This window comes from Leucoraja erinacea, chromosome 6 (assembly GCF_028641065.1).
Source record: "Leucoraja erinacea ecotype New England chromosome 6, Leri_hhj_1, whole genome shotgun sequence".
In the NCBI taxonomy this organism is placed as follows: Eukaryota; Metazoa; Chordata; class Chondrichthyes; order Rajiformes; family Rajidae; genus Leucoraja; species Leucoraja erinaceus.
In genome coordinates this window covers 51,894,321-51,904,716 of record NC_073382.1, presented here as the reverse complement: position 1 = coordinate 51,904,716, position 10,396 = coordinate 51,894,321, and the positions used below count along the sequence as shown (strand labels likewise).

Sequence of the window (10,396 nt, the reverse complement as noted above, 5' to 3'; positions counted from 1 at the left end):
CTCCATAACATTTCTTGACAAACTATTTCAGCACTGACATTTCTGAAATAACCGTTGATAATAAAATAAATAAGACATTCAGATAATTGTGCTTTCCTTAAGGTAGATTTATAATTACAGTTTACAGCTTTACAGTATTTACACAGCATTCAACAATTGTAATTTAGAATATACAACACAAGTTCCAAACAAGCATGTATGGGAAAAGTTTAGTTATCACTTTCTACAATACTTGCTCTTTAACTACTCAATGTCAAGATGACCTTGCAAATATCTAAAATTTCAAATGAAATTTTAAGTGCTAATATAACTCATTCAAAATTTTATAATGTCAGAAATACAAGGAAATCAATGAGTATAGTGAACTGAAGGATGCAAGGGTTGTTCTGTTCCTTAGTTCAGCTTAAGGCAATATTGAATTCTGTAGGATCATTCATCATATTGAAGTGAACTCAAAAACTTATCTACATCCATTTCAACAGGAAAAGAGTCGAGGTGTTTCTTTCTCTTATGTTTCTGAAAAGAAAACATTTCATTTTAAAGATTTTGTTTTGCATTTCTTTCAGGTAATATATAATTCTGAAGTTAATAACTGCAAGAAATCAAGTAAAATAATTGATCTAGGATCTTTCAATGTACTTTGTGAAATGGTTCATAAGTTCTAGGAGTGGAATTAGGCCATTTGGCCCATCAAGACTACTCTGCCATTCAATCATAGCTGATCTATCTTTCCTTCTCAAACCCATTCTCCTGCCTTTACCCCTGACACCCTCACTAATCAAGAATCTGTGAATCTCTGCCTTAAATATATAATTTTTTCCACTGAATTTCACAGATTCACCACCCTCTGACTAACTAAATTCCTTCTCATCTCCTTTCTAAAGGTACATCCTTTTATTCTAAGGCAATGGCCTCTGGTCCGAGACTCTCCCATTAGTGGAGACATCCTCTCCACATTCACTCTCTCTGAGCTTTTCACTATTTGGCAAGTTTCAACGAGGTCTCCCCTCATCCTTCTAAACTCCAGCAAGTACTGGCCTTGTGCCTTCAAATGCTCATCATATGTTAACCCAATCATTCCTGGGATCATTCTCATAAACCTCCTCTGGACTATCTCCAATGCCAGCACATCCTTCCTCATATGGGGCCCAAAACTGCTCACAATCCTCCAAATATAGTTTGACCATTACCGTATAAAGCCTCTGCATTACATCCGTTTTTGTATTCCAGTCCTCTTGAAATAAATGCTAGCATTGCGTTTGCCTTGGTCATTGTAGCCCCAGAGAGAACCATATATTCACGCTGAATAAAACTAACACTGCATATCCATTAACTTTATTCCACCATTTCCTGTATGAAATTGAGCTGGATGAAAAATGTTTCAACCTGGTAGTCAGTACATCCTAGGAAGCCAACTTCACGATCACCTTTGTACATTCAGCTACAAATGGCTGAATCATTTCATTTATCATACCCTGCTCTCATTAATGTATTTTGCTAAAACTTGACTGTCATTGATTTTCTCATAATTTTTGTGCTTGTTTTGTCATTTTGAAATCCCTCTATGATCAAGTGCTGTCACACAGTAATCTTCACCACTGAAATCCTCCAGTGCCCTTCCAAACGGCCTGTTGTTCATATGCATTTTACTTCAGCAGAGAATGAGGCCATTCAGTCATGGATTACTTTGGTTAATGCAAGGGAAAAATGTGCAATTAATAGCAAGACCCATAACAACATTAATGTACGGAGGGTTCCCTGAAAGTAGCAACATACGCAGTTAAAAGTGGTAAAGAAGGCATTTGGTATGCTTGCCTTTATTAGTTGAGATTGAGTATAGAGTCATGGATACATGATGCAGCTTTATAGGACTCTGGTTAGGTCACATTTGGAGTACTCTGCACTGTTCTGGTTGCCCCATTACAGGAAAGATGTGGAGGCTTTGAAAAGGTTACATAGGTTTACCAGAATAATGCCTGGAACAGGGTGTATTAGCTCCAGAGAGATGTTGAACAGACTTGGATTATTTTCTCTGGAACACCAGAGGTTGAGGGGACACCAGTTAGTAGTATATAAAATTAAGAGGCATTTATAGGGAAGACAGTCAGAACCTTTTGCCCCAGTATGGAAATATTAAATACTAGAGGCCATAGATGTAAGGTGAGGGGCAAAATGTAAAAGATGTGCTGGGCTAGTTTTTCATACAGAGGGTGACGAGTGCCTGGAATGTGCTGTTGGGGGGTGGTGTAGATAGGTACGATAACGGCATAAGAGACTTTGGATATGCCGCATCATGTTCGTTAGACATTGTGGACCGAAGTGCCTATTCTTGTGCTGTACTGTTCTATGCTAATGAATGTCCACCCTCTCAAGTCAAAGCTCTGTAGATGACAGCTTTTCAAGCGCTTCTTGATAACCGCTACTACCACTTCAGGCAGCAAGTTCCAAATATCCCTTTACCCAATTACTTTTTGGATGAAAATAAGTTATTAATTGGTGGTTTAAATCTTCCACCAATTAAGTCTGAATCTGTTAGTGATCTGCCTCTTGCCCAAATGATACAGAGGATCGAACAAAGTGAAAGATCTTATTATACTGAAGATTTCAATTAAATTTCACCCAAACCTTCTCTTTGGTAAAGAAAAGTAAATCGCCCTCCAGGCTCACATCTACAATTTTATTTTAAATGCAGTGTTACTACATCTTTCCTTTGGTTTGGTAGCTAGAATTATCTAAGGGAAAGGTAAGGCAGAATCCTCATTTGAAAAGTTCCTGAATGAAACCTACAAGTCACAAAGCTTGACTTATGCAGTGAAGGGGATAAACTGAATACAGTAAACCCTCGTTATAACAGACCATGAGAGAGGGGGAATGGTATTCGTTATCGCTGATTATCCGTTAAAACAGAGTAAGGTATTGTCAATGTATGCAGTTGAAACAAAGAACAGCAGATGATGGTTAATACTCAAGAGGCAACGTGCTGGAGTAACTCAGCGTTGCAACGCTGTAGAACATGAACAAGATGGTACCCTTCTTTAGACTGATTCAGTTACTCTTGTACCTCGTGTCATCTTATCTTATAACTATTAAAACTCGTTCGTTGGTTTGTAACGGTTCTATTTTGCGAAAATTCGTTTAAGCTGTTTGTGAATTTACTCGTCCAATCTTTGCCGTAATGGAGAAATTTTTTACATATTCCTGTAGAGTTTTCCCTCCTCCAATTTGAAAATTAGAACATTTGGTTATTAATTTCCCTGCTTTTTTAGTAAAAAAAATCAAATAAATTTAAAATCAAGGTGCTGCAAGTCACCGTGCCATCTCACAGATGTCCAATCACAATGAATCTCATTTACATATGCCATCACAATGAGACAGGTGTGGGAGATTGGAACCTTCACGTGGTGCTGGCGTGCACGATCACAATAGAGCAAGTGGTCCTACCCCCCTCCAACCCCCTATCCTATCCCGATCCTCTTCTCTCCCACTCCACAACTCTCCCCCCCCCCTTCTCTCTCCCTCACCTTTCCCCTCTAATCCCCTCTAATCTCTCCCCCCTCCCTTCCATCCCCTGCCTTTCCCCCACTCCTCCTTCCCTCTCACCCCATCCAATCTCTTTCCCCATCCCCTCATCTCCCCTCCCCCCTTCTTCATCGGTCCAAGGGTTTGTGGTTGGGAGTGACCAAGTGGACAGAGTGATTGGAGGAGGTGGCGACAATTGAGCCACCGCTGACAGAAAGCTGCAGGTGAGAGAGGAGGGAGCCCCACGGTGACCAAGCACTTCCTGTTGGTGGCGGCAGCCCGGAGAAAACATTGTCCTCAGAGGGAGGCTTCAGCGTGGGCCGCCTCAATAGCCGTGTCACCACGGCTCGCCGGTGCACCATGCAAGTCGAGGATTGTGTTGGAAGCAGGGGCTCCAAACAGCCGGGGAGATGGTGCAGCCGGGAGTGGGTCAGCAGGTCAATCTGCTATATCCAAAATCAGTTATTATAGGGTCCATTAAAACAAGCTGCATTTCCCACTAGCATAGGCAAAGTGCACTGTTTCAGTGCCAAACAATCTATATTTCATACTTACCTGTTCTTGATTTGTTCCCTCAGCTAAAATAAGTAAACATCTTGTCTTCTTAACAACCTTGTCGACCTGTCCTGCGATCTTCAGGGATCTATGGTCATGCATTGCCTCTCTTCTACAATTCTTAGTATCCTAATACTGATTCTGCATTTCCTTTACCTTCACTAAAAACATTACATAACTTTTCTGGATTTAATTCTATATGCTGCAATGTTGTTTTATGTATTGATTAATTAAATATGCTTTACTGTTACCAAGCTGCTGAATTACAAAACTTACATGTGACTTTGACCTTTTCTTCCTTCCAGGAGAATTGGAATTTTGAAGGTCTGTCTTTCTGGATAAAGATTGCTGTTTATATTCTTCCTCCTGTTCGTCCAGCTTTCTTTTCTTTGTCTGGCTAAGTGGTGATCTGATTTGACATGTATTATCTTTCAGAGGTGTGGTACCAGCAGTCCTTGCAATCGCTGCCCTTGAGAGAATCATGAGTGTGTGTGCAGCCATACTAACACTGTTTTCACTTCCTGCTTCGCTTGCCGGGCTACACGTTGGTATGTCTGGGGTTGTAGGAGGTATCATTACTCTCGGCGATGCCCTTTCATCTCCATGTCCTTTATTTTGTGGAGTCTGTTGAACATCCAAACAATCATCTGGACTTTCATGTAAAGCAGAGCCTGGTGTCCTGGGCGCACATAAGTCGCCATTGCTAGTTTGCTTTGGGACAGGGCTTTGCCTCTGCATGTCTTGGAGCATTTCGGCCGCCTGTTTGGTCAGTGTGCTCGTCAGACTAAAACTATCACTTTTATCTGCATTCCTTTTAGAAGCAATATCTGGGGCGACCACAAGAGCAGTGTTTACCTTTTTGCTTTCTTGATGAGACTCAGGAATTTTGCTTACGCCATCCTTCGGCAATTCTGTCTGAGAATTAGTTCGGTCACTTTGAGTGCCTTTTTTTTGCATCTGTGCATTTGAAGGATCTGAAGTTTCTCGACTTCTTTGTCTAACCTGGTCCCTGATTGCTTTGTTTTCCTTATTTGCTGTTGCTTTGTGGAATGAATCATGAGGTGGGCCTGAAGATGAATTTTTATTTTTCTCTGACTTGCTCTGTAGTTCTCTCCCTTTATTAATTCCTGCATCTGTCCTTTCAGATCGCTCCTTGTTTTGGAAAACAAATAGTCTGTCCGGTTGACTTTTATTATCTGCGCAATTCTCCTCCTTTTCTTGACTAGCATTGGATTCGATGGTTGGTTGACCTGATTCTGTGGAAGATGCGTGATCAAAGCAGAGCACACGTCTATGGTGCTGTGTTTTCAATGTTGAGCTTGATGCACTGGATATCTCCACCGGTCGCTCTTTTGATTTTCCTGCTTGGTCTGCAGGTCGTAAATCTGAGTTTTCACTCCTAGAAAATAATGCAAAATTCATATTATGCAAATGGAAGTTTTATTGGAGACCAAACTTCACAGAGAGCAGAAATCATTGTCTACTTCACATTTATTTTCCATTTGCAAACTTCTAGGATGATGCAGGGCAGATTTGAGGCACGAGTCATAATTTGTGAAAATCACGTTTTCAAACGTGTATCAAAAGGGCAAATATGAAATGTGTATTTTGCTAAGGTGATGGCTGATGTTTACAACATGCACAATATGTAGTAATTATATTTAATGGGAACGGAAGCCTCATTCAACCTGCTCAGAATATAGAAACATAGAAAATAGGTGCAGGAGGAGGCCATTCGGCCCTTCAAACCAGCACCGCCATTCATTGTGATCATGGCTGATCGTCCCCTATCAATAACCCGTGCCAGCCTTCTCCCCATATCCCTTAACTCCACTAGCCCCTAGAGCTCTATCTAACTCTCTCTTAAATCCATCCAGTGATTTGGTCTCCACTGCCCTCTGTGGCTGGGAATTCCATAAATTCACAACTCTCTGGATGAAAAAGTTTTTTCTCACCTCAGTCTTAAATGACCTCCCCTTTATTCTAAGACTGTGGCCCCTGGTTCTGGACTCGCCTAACATTGGGAACATTTTTCCTGCATCTAGCTTGTCCAGTCCTTTTATAATTTTATGTTTCTATAAAATCCCCCCTCATAAAAACATAGAAATCAGGTGCAGGAGTAGGCCATTCAGCCCTTCGAGCCTGCACCGCCATTCAATATGATCATGGCTGATCATTCAACTCAGTATCCCGTACCTGCCTTCTCTCCATACCCCCTGATCCCTTTAGCCACAAGGGCCACATCTAACTCCCTCTTAAATATAGCCAATCAACTGGCCTCAACTACCTTCTGTGGCAGAGAATTCCAGAGATTCACCACTCTCTGTGTGAAAATTTTTTTTCTCATCTCGGTCCTAAAAGATTTCCCCCTTATCCTTAAACTGCGACCCCTTGTTCTGGACTTCCCCAACATTGGGAACAATCTTCCGGCATCTAGCCTGTCCAACCCCTTAAGAATTTTGTAAGTTTCCTTAAGATCCCCCCTCAATCTTCTAAATTCTAACGAGTACAAGCCGAGTCTATCCAGTTTTTCTTCATATGAAAGGCCTGACATCCCAGGAATCAGTCTGGTGAACCTTCTCTGTACTCCCTCTATGGCAAGAATGACTTTCCTCAGATTAGGAGACCAAAACTGTACACAATACTCCAGGTGTGGTCTCACCAAGACCCTGTACAACTGCATTAGAACGTCCCTGCTCCTATACTCAAATCCTTTTGCTATGAATACTAACACACCATTCGCTTTCTTCACTGCCTGCTGCACCTGCATGTCTACTTTCAATGACTGGTGTACCATGACACACAGGTCTCGTTGCATCTCCCCTTTTCCTAATCGGCCACTATTCAGATAATAGTCTACTTTCCTGTTTTTGCCACCAAAGTGGATAACCTCACAACTCCAGCGAATACAAGCCTAGTCTTTTCAATCTTTCCTCATATGACAGTCCCGCCATCCCAGGGATCAATCTTGTGAACCAACGCTGCACTGCTTCAATCACAAGGATGTCCTTCCTCAAATGAGGAGACCAAAACTGTACACAATACTCTAGATGTGGTCTCATCAGAGCCTTTTCAACTGCAGAAGAACCTCTTTACTCCTATACTGAAATCCTCTTGTTATGAAGGCCAACATTCCATTAGCTTTCTTCACTGCCTGCTGTACCTGTAAGCCAACTTTCAGTGACCGGTGTACAAGGACACCCAGGTCTCGCTGCACCTCCCCCTTACCTAACCTAACCCCATTGAGATAATAATCTGCCCCCTTGTTTTTGCCGCCAAAATGGATAACCTCACATTTATCTATATTATACTGCATCTGCCACGCATCTGCCCACTCACTCAACCTGTCCAGGTCACTCTGCAACCTCCTAACATCCTCTTCACAGTTCACACTGCCACCCAGCTTTGTGTCATCCGCAAACTTGCTAGTGTTGCTCGTAATTCCCTCTTCCAAATCATTAATATATATGGTAAACAGTTGCGGCCCCAACACCGAGCCTTGCGGCACTCCACTCGCCACTGCCTGCCATTCTGAAAAGGACCCGTTCACTCCTACTCTTTGCTTCCGGTCTGCCAACCAATTTTCTATCCATGTCAACACCCTACCCCCAATACCATGTGCTCTAATTTTAGTCACCAGTCTCCCGTGCGGGACCTTATCAAAGGCTTTCTGAAAGTCTAGATACACTACATCCACTGGCACCCCTTCATCCATTTTACTTGTCACATCCTCAAAAAATTCCAGAAGATTAGTCAAGCATGATATCCCTTTCATAAATCCATGTTGACTTGGACTAATCCTTTTACTGCCCCATTATTACCTCTTTAATAATTGACTCCAGCATCTTTCCCACCACTGAAGTCAGGCTAACTGGTCTGTAATTCCCCGTTTTCTCTCTCGCTCCTTTCTTGAAAAGTAGGATAACATTAGCTATCCTCCAATGCACAGGAACTGATCCTGAATCTATTGAACATTGGAAAATGATCACCAATGCATCCACTATTTCTCGAGCCACTTCCATGAGGACCCTGGGATGCAGACCATCAGGCCCAGGGGATTTATCATCCTTCAGTCCCATTAGCCTACCCAATATTATTTCTTCCAGCTCCTCTACCCCCTTAGATCCTCTGTCCTCCAGTACATCTGGGAGATTTGTTTGTGTCTTCCTTAGTGATGACAGATCCGAAGTACCTATTCATCTCTTCTGCCATTTCCTTGTTGCCCATAATAATTTCACCCGTGTCTGCCTTCAAGGGACCCACATTTGATTTTGCTACTCTTTTTCCCTTAACATATCGAAATAAGCTTTTACTGTCCTTCTTTATATTCCTGGCCAGCTTCCCCTCGTACTTCATCTTTTCAGCCCATATTGTCCGTTTTGTTTCCTTCTGTTTTCCTATGAAAGTTTCCCCAATCCTCAGGCTTCCGGCTACTCTTTGCTGTGTTATACATCTTTTCTTTTAGTTTTATTCTATCCCTAACTTCTCTTGTCAGCCACAGTTGCCTCCTACTCCCCTTAGAATCTTTCTTCCTTTTTGGAATTAAATGATCCTGCATCTTCCGGATTAGGCCCAGAAATTCCTGCCATTGCTGTTCCACCGTCATTCCTGCTAGGATCCCTTTCCAGTCTACCTTGGCCAGCTCCCCTTTAATGCCTTCATAGTCCCCTTTGTTCAACTGCATCACTGCCACTTCCGATTTAACATTCTCCTTCTCAAATTGCAGATTAAAACTAATCATATTATGATCACTACCTCCAAGCGGTTCCTTTACTTCGAATTCTCTTATCATATCTGGTTAATTGGACAACACTAAATCCAGAATTGCCTTTTCTCTGGTCGGCTCTATTACAAGCTGCTCTCAGAATCCATCTCGGAGGTATTCTACAAACTCTCTCTCTTGGGGTCCTGAACCAACCTGATTTTCCCAATCTACCTGCATATTGAAATCCCCCATCACCACAGTGGCATTACCTTTGTTACATGCCAGTTTTAACTCCTGCTGCAACTTACACCCTACATCCAGGGTACTATTTGGGGGTCTGTAGATAACACCAATTAGTGTCTTCGTGCCTTTACAATTCCTCAACTCAATCCACAGTGACTCTACCTCGTCAGTCCCTATGGCTTCCCTCGCAAGGGACTGAATTCCATCCCTCACCAGCAGAGCTACCCCCCTCCTCTGCCCACCTGCCTGTCCTTTCTATAGGATGTATAACCCTGAATATTAAGTTCCGAGGCCCGATCCTCCTGCAGCCACGTCTCAGTAATCCCCACAATGTCATATCTACCAACCTCTAACTGAGCCTCAAGCTCATCTACTTTACTTCTTATACTTCGCGCATTCATATACAATACTTTTAATTCCTTACGCATCTCACCTTTCACATCGATCCCTATTACACTTGGCCATATTCTCCTCTCCCTTTGTGAGCTTCCTTTCCCGTTAATGTGCAAGAATATGTGTAAGAAGGAACTGCAGATGCCGGTTTAAACCGAAAATAGACACAAGAAGGGTCTCGACCCGAAATGTCACCCATTCCATCTCTCCTGAGATGCTGCCTGTCCCGATGAGTCATTCCATCTTTTTATGTCTATCTTCTGCTCAGAATATAGGTCGCTATTGCGCAGTGAAAGTAAAAATGCAATTTGACAGGAATAATTTTTTGAGTATACAATTCATCTTGCTTACCATTCTAATACAGAATATACAAAGACAATTGTAAAGAACTCTGTGTTATCCACCAACTGTTTTCTGTTTTTGTTAAACCCGCTCAGTTTTCCATTGGCTAGCAGCAGTGCCTCTGTCGTGCTGATTTGAAATTATTCCAGTACTTTCCAATGGTACAGTGATAGAACTGCTGCCTCACTGCGCCTGATACCCAGGTTTGTTCCTGACGATGGGTGTCTTTTGTGCAGAGTTTGTACATTCCCCTCATGACCGCGTGGGATTTCTCTGTATGCTCCGCTTTCCTCCCACTTTCTAAAGACGTGCAGGTTTATAGATTAATTTGCTTCTGTAAATTGCCTAATATGTAGGACGCAAAAGTGAGATAACATAGAACTGGTGTACGATGACTGATGGCCGGACATGGTGGTCCGCAGGGCTTGTTTCCACGCCATAACCACTAAATGCTGGAGTGCATTTGCTATGTCATGCTTAATATTTTTCCCTCCTACTTTCACCCCCCCTATTTAATAATAATAATAATAAATTTTATTTATGGGCGCCTTTCAAGAGTCTCAAGGACACCGTACAAAAATTTAGCAGGTAGAGGAAAAACATGTAAGGGGAATGAAATAATTAGTAGAGACATGACTA

The 10,396-nt window shown here is 42.2% G+C and overlaps 1 protein-coding gene across 6 annotated transcripts in view; it reads right to left on the bottom strand.

The window, feature by feature from the left end:
* Positions 1-93: 93 nt before the first annotated feature.
* Positions 94-10,396, bottom strand: part of npat (nuclear protein, ataxia-telangiectasia locus) — a 41,753-nt gene continuing 31,450 nt past the window's right edge. For all 6 annotated transcript variants that reach the window (XM_055637021.1, XM_055637025.1, XM_055637027.1 and 3 more), the window contains 2 exons: positions 4,351-5,473; positions 94-516 (listed from right to left, as the gene is read on the bottom strand). In XM_055637021.1, the coding sequence (XP_055492996.1) occupies positions 430-516; positions 4,351-5,473 (1,210 nt within the window). In that variant the 3' untranslated portion in view covers positions 94-429. The remainder of the gene's footprint in view (positions 517-4,350; positions 5,474-10,396) is intronic.